The following is a 17,376-nucleotide window of genomic DNA, read 5'->3' as shown; positions in this document are numbered from 1 at the left end:
TTTTGTTAGATTTCAACTTTAGGGAAATTTTTCTATCAAGGAATGTAGTATTTTATGAAAATATATTTCCTTTTCTTACTAGTGACAAGCACTCACCTATTGATACACAAAATTCCTTGAATTTTGTCACCAAAATTATTTCACCTCCATCACCTCTTTTCTCAGAAGTTACTGATCAACCCTCTTTACCACTTACATCTCCTCCTTATATTGTTTTCGACCCTATTATTTTCTCTTCTCAGCCTGTTTCTGTTGAACCTGTCACTGCTACTCCACAAAGGAAATCTACCATGCCAAAACATGCACCATCTTATCTGTAGGACTATCATTGCAACATGTTATCTACTTCTTCCGCCACTCAGTCATCCACAGGTACCTTATATCCCATCTCTTCATATCTATCATATGATGCATTATCATCTCTTCATAAATCATATGTCCTTAATCTTTCCCAAGTTAGTGAACGTAAAACCTATAACCAAGCCATCAAACATGATTGTTGGAGAAATGCCATGGATTAAGAAATTGCAGCTTTAGAAAATACCAAAACTTGGGTTTTGACTGATCTACCTAATGGAAAGCAACCTATCGGATGTAAATGGGTATACAAAATAAAGAGGCATGTTGATGAGAGTATTGAACGATACAAGGAAGGGTTATTAACCAAAGGCTACACACAACAACAAGGTTTAAATTACTTTGAGACTTTTTCACCTGTTGTCAAACTCACAACAGTAAGATTGGTTCTGGCTTTAGCAGCTTCCAAACATTGGTATTTACATCAACTAGATGTAACTAATGCCTTTTTAGATGGGGATCTAGATGAAGAAGTATACATGTCTCTTCCTCTTGGTTATAAAACTGAAAAACTAGGACAAGTTTGCAAGTTGTTGAAGTCTTTATATGGACTCAAACAATCCTCTAGACAATGGAATTACAAGTTGACAACTACTTTACTCTCTTTGGGCTACATACAATCAAAATCAGATTATTCACTTTTTGTCAAAAGTGATTCTGCTCATATTACCATCTTACTTGTTTATGTAGATGATATAGTTTTGGCAGGTGATGACATCCAGGAAATCCAAACTGTGAAGGCTCTATTGAATGCAAAGTTCAAGATTAAAGACTTAGGCCAACTCAAGTATTTTCTAAGCTTAGAAATTGCAAGATCTCAACAGGACATTAATTTGTCACAAAGGAAGTATGCTCTAGAGTTACTAGAAGATGCAGGATTGTTGGGATGTCAACCTGTTTCTACTCCTATACAGCCAGGCACAAAATTTTCCAAGACAGAAGGGAAACCCTATTCAGATGTGCAGGCCTATAGAAGACTTCTTGGCAGGTTACTATATCTAACCAACACAAGACCATATTTATGTTTCGCTGTTAGTACTCTCAGTCAATTTCTTTCCAATCCTTTGGAAGATCACTATGCAGCAGCAATAAAAATCCTGAGATATATCAAGAATAATTCAGGACAAGGATTATTCTTTTCTTCCAACATAGATATGAACGGAAAATAAATTAAATCCAATAGAGACTAATATAATATAGCAAGTGACAATTTTATGAATTAAATGAGCCCTTCAGTAAAACTTTAACAAATATTTTCGTTTCTAATAAAACATTACGAAGTTTACATCATTTAGTTACACAGTGCTACCTAACATTTCTTAAAACACACGTGCAACTCATAAAATATCAACCGATCATAGCTTCTATTGACCAACGTGAGTAAGGAATCAGTCATACTAAGAGGACGGATACATCTCCTGAATAACAGCAAACTTTATGCCATACAAAACGATGGCAATTGGTGCTCAGCTTTGTACAAAACTCAATCATAGAAGAGAGTTACAATAATATTGTCTACGACACAACAGATAATAGACCCAGGCATTATCAATTTGAGTAGAATTTACTATTTTTGTTTATACAATCCTGTGAACATAATGCTTGTTTCTAACTTATATATGCTCATTTTCGGCATGTGAGGAGGATAGGCATTCATTTACAATCTCCTTAATCTTTCTTTTCATTAGCTTATCTTTCACAGCAGCAAGCATACTTTGGTAGACCATTTCCAACTTACTTAGCTTTGTATTATCTGCAGCCTCTAAAATGTTCTCCCATTCCCTTGAAATATCAAATTCACCAGAATTTTGCAATGAAGAAGGTATATCTTGTTCATCAAAAGGTTCTCCAAAGATAAAACCATGAAGCATATTCGCATATCTTTCCATTACGGATAACTTTGTTTGAAGTAGCTTCACTTTGTTCAGTGCTGAAGATAATTTGTCATTTGTCTCAGTGACTCTTTCACTCTCCTTTTTATCATGCTCTCCGGAGCTATGTGATTTCTCTTGTTCGAAATCTTGAATCAGTGGAGGCCATAACACAATGGTGGGAGTGTAACTATCCGTAGTTTTACCATTTCCAAGAACCCCACTCCTTCCTCTACCCCAAGACCAAAGTTTATATCCCTCTTGCGCAACAAGAACAGTGTGTGCAGCTCCGCATGCAACTTGAATAGGTTTTGGAAATTTAGTCTGATATGGATTGCATGAGACAAGAAGGGGAGAAAGAGCATCACCAGAATGTGTTCCACCATTACTATCATCAGGGCATAAGCCAAGACCCTTCTCCATTCCCCATGACCATACATACCCATCAATTGAAACAACACAAGTATGAAACAAGCCACAGTCAACAGAAACCAGATGCACATTTTGTGGCAATTCCTTAACAGGTTCAGGAAGAAGTTTGCTTTGTGTTGTACCATGTCCAAGTTGTCCATTATCCCCAAGGCCAAATGTCCAACATGTGCTTTCTAATGTGTCACTAGACCTCTTTCTGTGAGTGAGCAAAGCTGTGTGAAAAGCACCACATGTTACCTCATAAATTACCCAAAGGGACTCCAGGTCAAATGTTTTTACCACTTCAGGTCTTGGCCTATTCTCCTTATCCCCCAACCCTAATTGACCATGACTGTTGTTACCCCAAGTATAGCACACTAGATCATCCACACCCTTGTATGATTCTCCAGCAGTAACAAGTGCCACAACATGTTCCTTTCCACATGCTACTTGAACTACAATGTGACCATGAAAATCCCATACTGGTGTTGGAGTGAAGTTGCTTATAAGAGAGACGCCACCTTCTTTGTTTTCTCCAGGACAATGTCCCCACATCCAGAGGGCCCCAAGATTATCAATACACAGAGACATCATTCCTCCTGCTTTCACAACAGTTATCTGTGAAACAGTTTAAAACACATAACTTATGAGACATAAAGCTTGACTTGCTTTTTTGTTTAGAAATAAATGCATAAGGGAAGTTCGTACTTATTAAACATAAATTGACACCTATACCTATTATAGTTTCAACAGTCATCGAACACCGTGTTGCGAGGGACTAAAACACAACATGTAATCCTGTCGGAGTGTTGGATAAAAAAAAGTGTTTTAAGTAATCAGCACTCTTCATATCTTACCTTCAATGATGATTCGTTTTCTGCTTCTGGAATAGTTGATGCTGATGAAGAAACAGGAGGGTGCAAGTCGAGAAACTTATTTAGTAAGCATGGCACTATAGAATAATCACCATCGTTATGTTTTTCACCATGGAAGTCCTCTCCATTGATACCAAGTTGACCATCCATATAATAGTCAAGGATGTTTATAAACTATATAAATCAGCTCATTATTATAACAAAGAACAAATGCAGAAGAAATTTCTGTAATTTAATTTCACCAATAGACTAAGAATATTAAGGATACATATATTGTAGCCCCAACACCAAACAGATCCATCATCTGTCAAACAAAAGTAGTATGAACAATTAGATAGGGGAAAGAACCTTAAATTTCATTTTATGATATTGCCCTAAGTTCTGTCAATCACACAATATTAAATTTTAGTAATAATTAAGTCACTTGAATATGTGTCCCATCATCAAAGGTAAGAGAGGAAATTAACTTCCCTAGCTCCTAAGATTGCAACTCTAACTTCACAACTCCGAGAAAAAAAAGTGTTAAAAATATATCTCACTACACTATACTTCGAAGCTTCATCAAACTTAGTTTTAAATTATATTTTCAAATATCATGTATTGAATATAAACATTGTTAAATAAATTTGGCATCGCGAAATCGAAACGAGAACAAATTATGTGCATTGCAACATTGAATTTTATTTATATAGAATGCAATGATAATAAAATAAACTTGTATGAAGAAAGAAAAATCTTTATATAGTACTATAACACGTGATTTTACTTATAGTCATTTTTATTTAATTACATTGTTTTGTAAACTATATAAAATAAAATTTTATCGATGGACTTTGACTGTTTCCGACAGATTAATGTTTTCAGTAATTCCAATTTTTTTTTGTAGTATTAAAAATTAAAATACACAAATTTCTATAAATTATATTTTTTATTGTTGAAAGTCTTACATTCACTAGAGATAAAGTCAATCTTTTGTATATAAGTGAGTGTAAATCTCACCTTACAAGCCGATTTTGTAAGGTTGAGTTATGTTAAAAGTTTACTTTCTTAACATGATATCAGAACCATAAGTTAGAGTCTATCTGAACGAAGTCTGTTGTTTGTTAGATCTATTGTTTCACTCACTATCAGACTACTATTGGATTATAAATTAATGTTTAGTCCCACATTCGAGATATATATGTTTCAGTATAAGGAAAGTATGTTGAAAGTCTCATATCGAATAGAAATAATGCTAATTTATAGTATATAAATAAAAACAAACATCTCCTTATAAATTGGTTTTGTAATGTTGAGTTAGAGTTAAAATCCATTTTCTTAACTATATTGTGAAAACTTACTAATATAATGATATGAAAAAATTATGTTAAGAAAGAAGGCTTAAATCGGGTACATAGAAGATGACTTATAGGTGACTTTTAACTTGTAGTAATTTTGAAATTTACTTGGTTTCAGCTCACAATTTTTTCGTTCATATTGATAGATAAATTACTTTTAAGTGTAAGTGCTAGATCACGTTTGGCTGGACAATATAGTGGCTAACAATAATTCGTTTGTTTTATTAGTTAGTTAAGTTTCTCTTTCCATTTATAACTAACTTTGTATTATTTTATTGTCTCCGTATATATGAGTTACTTGTATTCAATTATAAAATAATAGTGATATGATTCATATATGGGTTACTTTTATTTAGGTGTTAAAAAATAAAGTGAGGTCGTATCACTTGAGAGGTTGCTCCAAAGAATATAATCTATACTAGTGTACTTTGCAAATATTTTAAAGAATGTTAATGCATCATCATATGCTACATTTACTCAATAACTATAGTTTTCTAGCATAATTAATTCATATATTTGTACTGTTGAATGAATTTGTTAGTTTCTCTTCTGTCATCTATTGAACACAATGAGTTTTCTTATTGTAGGAATGAATTGTAATATGTTAAATGATAGAGAACTATTCCAGAAATTAATACAAGAAGAATTAGAAGAGAAACTTAAAGAGGAACCACAATCGTTTAAAAGGCCTATGACAAAGTCAAAGAATAAAAGATTAGAAGAACAAATATTTTCAAAGTTCATGATAATACAAGAATTTGGAAATTCAAAGAATACGAATACGAAGATCATAACTTATAGTTCACTTATGAAATAATTTTGAATTATTTTGAGTTAATGTAATTTTCTTTTAAGTCTCGTAAGTTTATTGGACGAGCCACTAGTTACTTGGCAAGCATTAATTTTGGGTTTTACAAACCGTAATTTTCACTAAGCGACAAGTGTCATTGGGTGAACGGTCGTTGGGCGACTAGTTCGTTCTATTTATCTATTTTTTTTAATTTTAAGTTACTTTACAATATGGTGTGTTTGGTTTAGAGTTCATAAGTGTTTAAGTCTGTTTATATGTTTATAAAAAACAAATGTACCTTTGGTTGGTTATTTATGAAATTGAATTCCATTTAAGAGATGATTCTCTTAGTTCTTGTTATAAAATGCTAGCTCTTATCAAAGATTGATATCTTTGTGACGGATCTTCATTGACTTATCAATCTACTAGATTGTGATGTCTATCATCACTATCTTATTTTGCGTTCTCCACTTTTATCAATTTTTATTCTCTAGTTTATTTTGTCTAATAATTCATCAATTTTATAAAATAAATCCAAATTTAGAAACAATCACAATCTTTTTTGGATATGATCGTATTATTAAATCTAACTTTACTAACTTTTTTTATAGAAGAGCTTATCACACGAATAAAATAATAATGAAGAAATATTGTCTAAAAGATTAGTGACAAGAAAATGAAGAATTAAAAGGAAAAGAAGACTAATATAAAGGATGCAAATAGCTAAAGAAGTATTATCTAAGAAGTAAATAGTAGAAGTATTATCTAAGAAATGAAAATAAGAATCAAATTAAGTAGACTACTTTTAGAAATAACATTTCATAATGATTTGGTGTTGTTTGTTGTTTCACATAAACATGTGTCTAACCAATGGAAACATATTGACAATACGATACTTCATTCAAGAAATGTTATATATATATATATATATATATATATATATATATATAGTGTGATCTAAATAGTTATTACCCATAAGTTATTACAGTCTTATAAATAAAACTTTATAAAATATTTTTTTTATAATATTATGTAAACTAGTCTAGCTATACAACAAGACACATGATGGTATACCTCCTAGTCGTGACCAAACACTTTCAAGAAGAGTTGAAGTCATCTATGGAAGATGACCTAGACTTTGTCTCTTGGGCCATCTTGGGTCATCATAAAACTTTTAGAGTAAGAATAATTTTGAGCTCTCTATTTTGGGTCAAGTAGTCTAAGATTTATTTGGGCTTTCTATTATAAGCCTAGTAGTGTAGGATTTATTTTTTGTATTGTATTTTGGGTTAAGTAAAATAGGGTTTTGACAACGTAAGTCAACAAAGGGCTAAGACCCAATGTTAACCAAAGTAGGAAGCAAATTTGGCTTAGTTGCCAAGGGATCAAAGTTTTCACCTAACTTGGTGTACAAAGAGAGTGGGTCATACATGACACGTGTCGTCCTCCCTTTGAAGTGTTTTTCCTTCTAATTAATGCTCACATGTTACTCTAGGGATGGAGAGGATTCTCCATAGGTAGTGGCCACATGTTCCCCTCTCATGGGAGATAATTTTGCAACTTGTTTTTCTCTTAATGGAGAGTATTTTCTCCTTGATCTCCAAGTTAGCCAAGGTAGGGTTTTTAGGTCTAGCTTTTACATATTAGAAGACACCCTTAGCCTATAAATAAAGATGTCTCTCATTCTTGTATTCACCTTCGATTTATTTATAGTAAAGTTATGTTGCCATTTTTATGTCATACTAATCTTTTTAGGTCACCCTAGGCTAGAACAACCCAAGTAACCTCCTTTAGCCACCTTTCTCAAAGAGTTGACCTAACCTTAGAGCATCATTAAACACCACCTCCATCACCATAAAACACTCTAAGGCTGAAACACTTAACCTTTTACCCATCATCATTTACCACAAAACACCCATCCATGACCACCTCCATGGCTTTCCTTCTAGTTTCGGTTGAACCTAGCTAGGAGATTACTATCATTTGGTATCAAGAGCTTAGGTTCTTCAAAAGCTAAGTATCTTGATATTTATCTTCGTGTTTAAATTCTATGTTGTTCATGTTTTCTCCTTATCGTCTTGTTGTAGCTATTTTGAAATGGTCCAAATCAATCTCTCTTACTCTATAGTTAACATTGACAATTTTCAAAATTAAACTGCACCTAGCTCAAAGGTCCAAAAAATACTTATTTATAATCAAATTAAAGCCCTTTGAGTCTAGTTTTCAACAAAGAAAAAATAATTTCATTTGGAGTTTTGTGGAGAAAGTTATGATCAAAATAGTCAGTAAAGGCCAAAACTACTATAATGTTTTCATCAACGTTTTCTAGGTTTTGTTTTGGTAGTTTAGGCTATTGTTTGTGTGCTTTTAAGTTTTTTTTTAGTCTTTTCTACATATATAATCAGTCACTTTCAATATTTTGAGTCATTTTGATTTTCTAATCCATCCATGTTGCTAGAGTCATGTATAGTCCTTTTATTATCATTTACTTCTAGTGTGTGCTTTAAAAAATCACCAAAAATTATATACAACTTAGATTTCAAAACTGAATTATACACAACCTTTTGAGTGCCTTATATTTATAGTTGTGGGTTTATACTTGCCATTAGATCATCCATAAGTTCATTAGAAAAAATTCTCTATTGTCGTGTTGAAGTTTCAAACTCTATTTTAATTATAGTAGGTTTTCTTCTACTTTGTATTTCTTGTTCTTTGAACTTTCAAAACCAAAATATCATCTTTATTTCTAGTGTGTGGTGGTTTTGTTTTTCACTAAAAAATATTAAAAGCTTTTAAGCAAAGGCCTCAAAAGAAGTGCCAAAGAGAGTTTAGAAAAGTGCTAAAAATTTGTGTGCATTTGACCACTACTACTGTTTTGATTGGTTAATCTGCTTGGAAACGTTTTTCTCACTGTTTTGAGCATTTTATTTCACTTTTCAGCAGCTTAAGTATTGACCAATGACGCTAAAAGAGTGGTCTTAGAGCCCTATTTGCTTAAAGTTTGCCAAAGATAAGAACTACCCACTTCATATTCTAGTAGTTTTTGTTTTTGTGCATCTATTTTAGTACCTTTTTTAGGACTTCTTTTTAGTGCATAACCTTCTTTTCTTACCATTTAATTTCTTGTTTGTCTTCTTGGTTTTCTTAGTTTTATCATACTTAAAATCATTTTGCAAAACCTTTCTTGTTTTAAACTTGTTCTTACTTTTTCCTTTTGATTTCCATCTTCTTGGTTTTTTCCCTTATTTTATGGTGGAGGTTCTCTTTTTTAGGTGAGCCAATATCCTTGAGGTATTATCTTAGGTGGTGAAGACCTAAAGGAAGCTTGGAGTATAGAGTGATAAAAAAGAAAGAAACACTTGGGAGGAAGAACCATTTGTTTCCTTTTTTTCATTGTAAGTTTCGACCTTGTTAGGTGTCTTAGGAAAGTTTTTTGTGCTAAATCCCATCTTCTAACAAGAACCTCTAAACCTTAGTGAATTTCATTTTTTTAGTTGATTAGGTTTAGGAATCAAAGTTCTTCTAACTTAGTCATTAGGTTGCATACTTAGTTAGTTTATTGTTTTTTTAATTGTGGTAGCTTAATGTGTATGTAGTTTTATTTCAATTTTAATTTCCTTTGAGAAGTTTGGAGGAAGAGTACCTAAGGTAAGCTTTGGCTAGAAAAGTATTAGTTCTTAAGCAATCCTTTGTGATTCACCTCCCTTTCCTGGAAGTGAACTTGAGTATTTTTTTTCTTCCTTAAGTCTCTTAAGAAATTTCTTTTAAAATATTAAGTAATGTATTTATGCATAGCATGTTTTTGAGAAAAAAACTTTAAGAATGTACAGGATTCCTTCTTACCAAATTGGTAGTGATTCTAGTGAAGAGGCCCAACCAGTTTAAAACATATGGCCAAAGAACTAAAATCACTAAAAATTTGACAAACGCAAGAAACCCTCCAAAAAGAAGAAAAAAAAAGAGTTGAAGGCAAAAATATCTTGCTTCCTTAGAAGAAGAGCTTAGAATTCTTAATTAACACTAAAAAAAATACAAAAAAAAATTAAAAGAAGAAAGAAAAAAAAAGGAGAAAGAGGAGTAAGGAAAAATAAAGCAAGAGGCCAAACAAAAGGAAAAAAAAATTAAAAAAATGTCTAACTTCTCATTTTAGAGGAGGAACTTAGAATTTTAAAATAAAATAATAGAGGATAAAAGAGAAAAGAAGAGAAGAAAAGAGAATTAAGAAAGAAAGAGAAGATAAAAAGAAGAGAGTATGAAGAGAAAAATAGAAGAGAGAGGGATGAGAAAGAAATAAAAGAGAAAGAAGAGAAGAGTATAAGAAAAGATTAGGAGAAGAAAAAAATAAAAAATACTATTGAAGACACTTACCACTCACTAAAAAATAATTGAAACTAAGATGATAAAGGGAGTTTTTCAATCATTATATTTTTCTCAATTTAACATTAATTCATCTTTCTTAATTCTTACATAATCATAAAACTTTTCAAATTTACCACTTTCTTCCATTGCTATAAACTCTCCTTGGATAATTCAAAATCACACTTTGATTTGATGTTACCTTCTAGGTTATAATTAACTCAAAGGAGACAAAAACACTTTTATGAAGTAGGCCTTGAAAGTCTTCTAATTTTTCATTGAGATATATTTTGTCTGTGATACAAAGGTTTAATGAAATATTGATTGGTGATTACTGCATATGGATTTTTGATCCTGGAAGAGTGATACACAAGTTGACCAATAATAACAAAAGGGTTTTATCACGAAAAAATGAAAATTTTAGGACAAATCCTTTTCAAGAGGGAGTGAATGATGACATACCTCCTAGCCATGACCAAACACTTTCAAGAAAAGTTAAAGTCATATGTGAAAGGTGGACCTAGACTTTATCTCTTGGACCATCATGAAGCTTTTAGAGTAAGAATAATTTTGGGCCTTGTATTTTGGGTCAAGTAGTCTAGAATTTATTTGGGCTTTGTATTATGGGTCTAATAGTGTATGATTTATTTTTGGTCTTGTATTTTGGGCCAAGTAGATAGGATTTTGACCACTCAAGTCAATAAAGGGCCAAGGCCACTCAAGATTATTTTCTCTCTGCTCTCCAAGTTAGCCAAGGTAGGGTTTTTAGGTTTAGCTTCTCGCTTAGCCTATAAATAGAGGTGTCTTCCACTCTTGTATTCACCTTTGATTTAGAGTAAAGTTATGCTACTATTTTTGTGTCATACTACTCTTTTTAGGTTACCTTAAGCTAGAGCAACTCAAGTGGCTTCCTCTAACCACCTTCCTCCAAAATTGGCCTAACTTCTCTTAGAACATCATTAAACACTACCTCCATCACCATAAACATCCTATGGCCGAGACAATTAACTTTTATTCATCATCATTTTCCGTAAAACATCTATCTAAAATCACCTTCATGACTTTCTTTCTAGTTTTAACCCAATCTAACCAGGGGATTGCCATCATCACATGAGCATCTTTTCCAGCATTAAATAACCTTCATTAAGCATATTCTACTGAATTAGAAAAACTATCAATATCGTCATTTGATTTGTGCTCATGAGGAGAGGACAACCTTCCTAATATGAGTGATTTATAATGTTCCTGAAGAATAAAAAGCATCACGAGTCTTATATACATTTATACATATAAAAAAAAAATCTCTTGTTTTAATCTAAATTACGTGGAATCAATAACAAGATAAACAAGAGAATCATGAACGCAAATTATACTCCACATTAGATAATAAAGACTTTGACATACGAATCTCAAATATGTCACCTTTCCCGTTTTTAATATAAAGTTTAACTAGTCCCTCGGTTAAACGTATTCTATACAACTTACATACTTTTCAATGAATTTTCAATATTTTTCTTTTCACTGGTGACTTAAAAATTCCGCAAACCTTGAAAGAAGCTAAGCGTTTTTAAAATAAGAAGAAAAACTTTAAAACATATATTATAATACATGAACCTGAAAATATTACAAGAACAAACTTTTGTTTTTCACACTATCAAGTAAATACTGAACTAGATTGCAAAATATTCCAAATTCTGACTTTGGCGAGTTTAATACATTTGTTAGATCTTACAAAATATTCCAAATTCTGACTTTAGTTTCAATAATTCTTTTAGTTGACTATTAAATTCTTTATAATTTTAAAACTAATATACTACTGCATAATATTGGTTATTGCGACATGTCTACATAAATGCTAGATTGATTTAAGATGGATAAACACGATTAGTTTTATTTTACCTAATCCTTTAATGAAATTAGTGCTAAATAAAATTGTTAAAATTTAATATGATCATACTAGATATTATTATATATTTGACATCTCAACTATTTTTTATTTTAAAATATATCAATAAGTTCCTATTATATATTGTTAGAGTCAATAATGTGATCTCTAGTATTAAATTTATAAGAATTATGATTGTAAAATACTAATTCATAAATATCGATGTGATGAATTTTGTATCAACTTGTAATTGTAGCTGAATCTATAACAATGAGAAATTCTTAATTCTCATTTGAGAGCATAAAATTTGATATAATGAATCAAATATCTTGGACATTTCGAGTTAATTAAACAAATATTTTAATATATATATATATATATATATATATATATATATATATATATATATTTAAGTATAATTTTAGTGTACATAAAATTAGTAAGTTTTGATTTAGTTCATATAACTTCTTTTTTTGATTTCATATCTAAAATTTGAAGTTTTGCATTTGATCCCTATACTATAAGTGATACTTAACAACTTAGATTATTAAAAGGTTTTCCAATTTATTTCATATAATAAGGATAAGATCAACATTTGGTGCATACCTTTTTCTTTTAAGATTCCATGTTACTTATTTAACTCAAAATAACTTTAGAGACCAAAATTTATAGTTTCATATATGTTAGATGTAAGGACCACATTTTTCTTGGTGGTGGGACACGGTGGTCACCCACCTTTCGCATTATTGGAGTGCAATAATGAGGGAAGGAGAGAAAAGGAAAGGGGGGGGGGCATTTTACGGGGGAGGCTTGGCAAAAAGAAGCCCTGATTATTGGCATGTGAGAGGGAGAGAGGGAGAACAGCAAAGGGAGGGAACCTTCTCCCGTTTCCAGCTGTCCAAAGGGCAACCATGGGAAGCTATACAAACTCTGAAGGGCTGAGAGGAGGAGCTGGGTTGGGCATCTGGTGAGAGGGGAGTTCTTGCAGCCAGATCTGGAGAGAAAGGGGAGACGTACTGAATTTGCTAGGAGATCTGGAGCTGTATGACTGGAGGAGATGGATCACAAATTTTACAAAGGAAGTCTTCAAGAGGTAAGGGGAGTTTGATTTATTTCCTTAATTTTTGAGATATGTTGTGGTTGTTGTAAATCTGGGTAAAAATTGGGAAGAAGGAGATGAAGATGGAGGTTTTCTGGGTTTCTGGACTCTGGTGCGTTTCTGCAGAATTTCTGCAGAACGCGCGTACGTCCAATTTTGGTGAATCAAAATTGGACGTTCGTTCCAACAGTACTCGACCAAATAGTGGTCAGCCAAATTCTGAACGTTCGTTAATTGTTCTGAGCGTCCGCCCGAATCAAACAACTTAGAACGTTCGTCCGTATAGTGCTCGACTAATGTCAGCCAGTTTGGAACGTTCGGTCATTTAAAGCTAGCGAGTATTAGCGTTCGTCCTTAGGTAAAGATAGTACTATATTAGACGCTCGTCCAAATCGTATTGTGAATTAATGTCTTTAGGCGTTCGTCCTTAACTTAGTATTCTAGTAAAGTAATCTCAGGCGTTCGGTTTTTGTTAGATTAATGATGTGAGCGTTCGTTCTCAAGTTGATTTTCTTAGGTTGGATATTGAACGTTCGATATTAGTGAATTAATACTCATTGAGCGTTCGTCCTTAAGTGATATATTGATCGTTCGTCCTTAAGTGTTATATTGAGCGTTCGTCCTTAAGTGTTATAGTGAGCGTTCGTTCATAAGTGTTATAGTGAGCGTTCGTCTTTAAGTGTTATAGTGAGCGTTCGTTCATAAGTGTTATATTGAGCGTTCGTCCTTAAGTGTAATAGTGAGCGTTCGTCCTTAAATGTTGTAGTGAGCGTTCGTCCTTAGGTGTTTTATTGAGCGTTCGTCCTTAAGTGTAATATTTAGCGTTTGTCCCTATATGGAGCGTTCGTCCTTGTCTGGAGAGCGTTCGGTTTTAGGGGATGATATTAATAGCGTCCGGTCATTGGTCTAAATGACGATCGCATCAAGTTGTGGTTTAGTAACGATCGCTCTTGTGTTAGGTTAGTAGCGTTCGTTCTTTTCGCTGGTTTAATAGTGTTCGGTTTATTAACGTTTGATGTTTTAGTGTCGAGCCTAAGAAGTTGATCTTAAACGTTCGTCCCAAACTGTAGTCAACCTAAATGATGTTCGGTTGTAGTGTTCGTCCAAACAGTGAAAAATTCAATATGGTGTCTAATGGTTTAGCGTTCGGCCTAAGTAATTGATCTTAGCGTTCGGCTCAGTAGTGTTGAATCCAACATGGTGTTCGTTCTTGAGCGTTCGGCCTAGTAGGGTTTGATCTAACAGCGTTCGTTCTAAGAGTGTTCGGTCAATACGGAGTTGTGTTTTAGCGTTCGACCTACAGAGCATGATTTTCTAGCGTCCGTCCAAATAGTGATCAGTGTTCGGCAATTAGCTTTCGTTCAAATAGCGTTCGGTCGGTTATGGTGCTCGGTTTTAGCGTTCGGTATGAGTGTGTTGAGTCTCATTAGCGTTCGTCCATTAAGCATAGTGGCGTTCGTCCAATTAGAATAGTGGCGTTCGTCCAATTAGCGTTCGATGACTAGTGTGTGGGAATAGTGTTCGGCCAAATAGCGTTCGGTCAGTTAGTGTTCGACAGATAGCGTTCGACCAGATGGCGTTCGTTTGAATAGTGATCAGTATAGAACGTTCGACCAGGTTAGATCTTATAGCGTTCGTCCAGTAGCGTTCGTCTAGTAGCGTTCGTTCAAAAGAGTTTGGTGAATAATGCTCATTCTAATATTAATTTTTATGGTGTTAGATTTTGTAATGATGTAATGTGAGTTGAGGAATAGGAGTATGGTATGAATCTCATGGAGAGATTATGTAATATTATGTTATTAGTGTGTATGTTGATGTTGAGGGTCCCGTAGTTGGAGGTTATCCTGATACTCTAATAATTCATCCAGTCTCAAGTAGAGAAGGATGAATTATGTGGTGAGAGGAGCAGGAGGTCCTGGTCTATGTGCCGGTTTTGGACATAGTGAGGGGACTAACCTTGTGAATGGTATGAAGTATTTTGGAAGTGTATTTATAAGAAAAAGTAGAAGTCATCACAAGTGCATAACCTCCCGTGACCGCTCATCAACGTATCATCCGGATGAGTGTCGAGTAGGAACTGTGGTATGATGGTATATGAGGATGTCTGACATAAATTTTATATGATGTTTATATCAAAGCATTTATGCTTGTTTTATAATTGCGGTGTTGCATGTTAACTCACCCTTATTTATTTGTTTGTGCCGGAAAATTATATTTTTGCGATGATCGTATAACGTATTTGTTATACGGGAGCAGAGGAAGGATTGTCGCATGATCTGGTGTAGATGAAGGAAGATTTGGAAGAACAGATTAGAGGGATTCAATGATATCTTTGCAGTCAACTATGAGCTTAAAACTTATGTATAGATTTAAGTTTGAGGTTACATGGTGTTAATGTAATTGTATTATTACAATATTTTAAATTTTGAATTTTAAAGAGAGAATTTTTGAGATGTTACATTAGATTAACATAAACTAATAATATTTTAAATATTGAAAATCAAAATTTGCTCAAACACACTCATAAGATATATACACGACAGGAATCAAAATAAAATATGGTTTGTTTTTTTATTAAATATTACGTTGTCAACTTTATATATAAAGAATAATTATCGATCTTTTCATTTTGATTTCATAACATTTTGATTATTTATATTAAATTTTGTTAGAATTGAATAATAAAAGTTGTATGGTTAAATTATTTATATTTGATATATTTTGTAAAATATATATTAAATCAATTTTGATTTGTATAAATGGAGTATTAAATAATTTTAAATATAAAATTGATGTCAGAGATATATGCAACAAGAAACTTTTAGTTTAACTGTAAGTTTAAAAATTATCACCAAATAAAAAATATTCAATAGTATGGAATTTAAGAAAAGTTTCACCGACATAATTATTTAAATATAAAATGAATAATAATAAAAATGCAAACTTGGTGCATATTTAATTAAACATTAGATTAAGTCAAACATGAATATGTTATTTACATCCAAAATCGGGATATAAGGTTGCAAACTTCACCTCAAGCACACGCTTAATCAATTCACCATTAAATTTGGTACAAACTTCAAATCCCTCCACGTACAAAAATTAACTTATTAAGAACTAATACTTACACTAAATATTAAACCATCAATATTTTATAAATTAATTATTACATTATAATTTTACATCATCACCATAATTATTCTTTTTAAAATTAAATAATTATAGTTTGAAAGACATATATTAATCGATAATAATCTATATAAAAATTATAAAATAAATTTAGATTAAAATGATTGAAAAATCCATTAAATATAAAAAACTATTAGAAAAAGATAAAATAGAACCTGCTAACGCAAGGCTATGATAAGCACCAGCGGCGATTCCCACTATTCTGAGCCTGTATTCTTCTGATCCAAACCTGACTTGAACGGGAAGATGGTCGTCGTGTTCAGAACCTCCGCCAAGCCGCCCCAGAATTCCTCTTCCCCAAGAATAAACACGGCCATCCCCTGCACACCATAAATAAATTTAAATTACCGCTCGGCGAATAACTGCAACATGTTACAGAAACGGTTATGCGTATGATTCGTGTGGAAAGAAAACAGCTAGTTAGATGGTCACCGGTGAGAATAAGAGTGTGTGCTTCCCCTGCAGCAATGGAGCAAACTTTGGTGGATAGGTTGGGCAAAGTCGCGGTGTCCATGGTAATCATGTGAAGAGAAACAGAGGATGTGCACAACAGAATATAACTTTATTTAAGGCATGACCAAGGTTCGCCCAAACATTCTCTCACTTTTCTTTTGTGACCACGTGTCAAAACATTTTACCCCTCCCATGTACACGTCTCTAATTTCATATATATACATTTAATTTTTATATAATCACATCATAGCATATATGCCATATATGCATTCTTTATTAATTCAAAATCATCCTAAATTTTAGATATATTATCACAAAAATTAACCATTTTATTCACACTTTAGTTTTTTTATATTATTAGTTATTTTTATTTTAGATATTCTTATATATATTTTGATTTTCAAATATCACTTAGAACTTATTAGGATAAACTTTAACCATGATTATAATACTATATTTAAAAATGAATTTTAAGTCTAATTCAACCCTAAAAAATCAACTTGTAAAGTGAAATTTGTATCTTATTTATATATTATAATTTAATTTTATTTTAGTTAACGTGGGAATTTCAACAAATATATACGACCAACGAATAAATAATAAAATAAATCTTCCACGTACACTTTTTAATTACCTAAAATTTCTCTTTTTTTCCTACTTTAATACTAACCCTTTATAATGGTTTTAAGAAATACTATACCAACATTTCTTAAAGGCTACATTTTTTTTCTTGATTGTTTAAAAAACATTGCT

At 32.3% G+C, this 17,376-nt stretch overlaps 1 protein-coding gene across 1 annotated transcript; it reads right to left on the bottom strand.

The window, feature by feature from the left end:
* Positions 1-1,780: 1,780 nt before the first annotated feature.
* Positions 1,781-16,804, bottom strand: LOC108338283 (ultraviolet-B receptor UVR8). Its single transcript, XM_017575069.2, has 5 exons — positions 16,603-16,804; positions 16,326-16,490; positions 3,783-3,818; positions 3,497-3,660; positions 1,781-3,257 (listed from the first exon to the last, which is right to left on the bottom strand). Exons 1-5 carry the CDS (start codon positions 16,691-16,693, stop codon positions 1,971-1,973), a joined length of 1,743 nt encoding a protein of 580 aa, XP_017430558.1. The 5' UTR covers positions 16,694-16,804; the 3' UTR covers positions 1,781-1,970.
* Positions 16,805-17,376: the final 572 nt, after the last annotated feature.

The sequence above is a fragment of the Vigna angularis genome, chromosome 7 (assembly GCF_016808095.1).
Source record: "Vigna angularis cultivar LongXiaoDou No.4 chromosome 7, ASM1680809v1, whole genome shotgun sequence".
NCBI classification, from domain to species: Eukaryota; Viridiplantae; Streptophyta; class Magnoliopsida; order Fabales; family Fabaceae; genus Vigna; species Vigna angularis.
The sequence above is the reverse complement of the archived record's forward strand: the minus strand, read 5'-3'. Positions and strand labels throughout refer to the sequence as shown.

What these genes read in the sequence shown, in the direction of transcription:
- LOC108338283 (XM_017575069.2), bottom strand. Translation starts at nt 16,693, where the DNA reads ATGATTACCATGGACACCGCGACTTTGCCCAACCTATCCACCAAAGTT. An exon ending in TCATAGCCTTGCGTTAGCAG is followed by an intron (nt 3,819 to 16,325) that starts GTTCTATTTTAT and finishes TTTGTTTGACAG; the next exon opens with ATGATGGATCTGTTTGGTGT. An exon ending in AAAACGAATCATCATTGAAG is followed by an intron (nt 3,258 to 3,496) that starts GTAAGATATGAA and finishes ACTGTTTCACAG; the next exon opens with ATAACTGTTGTGAAAGCAGG.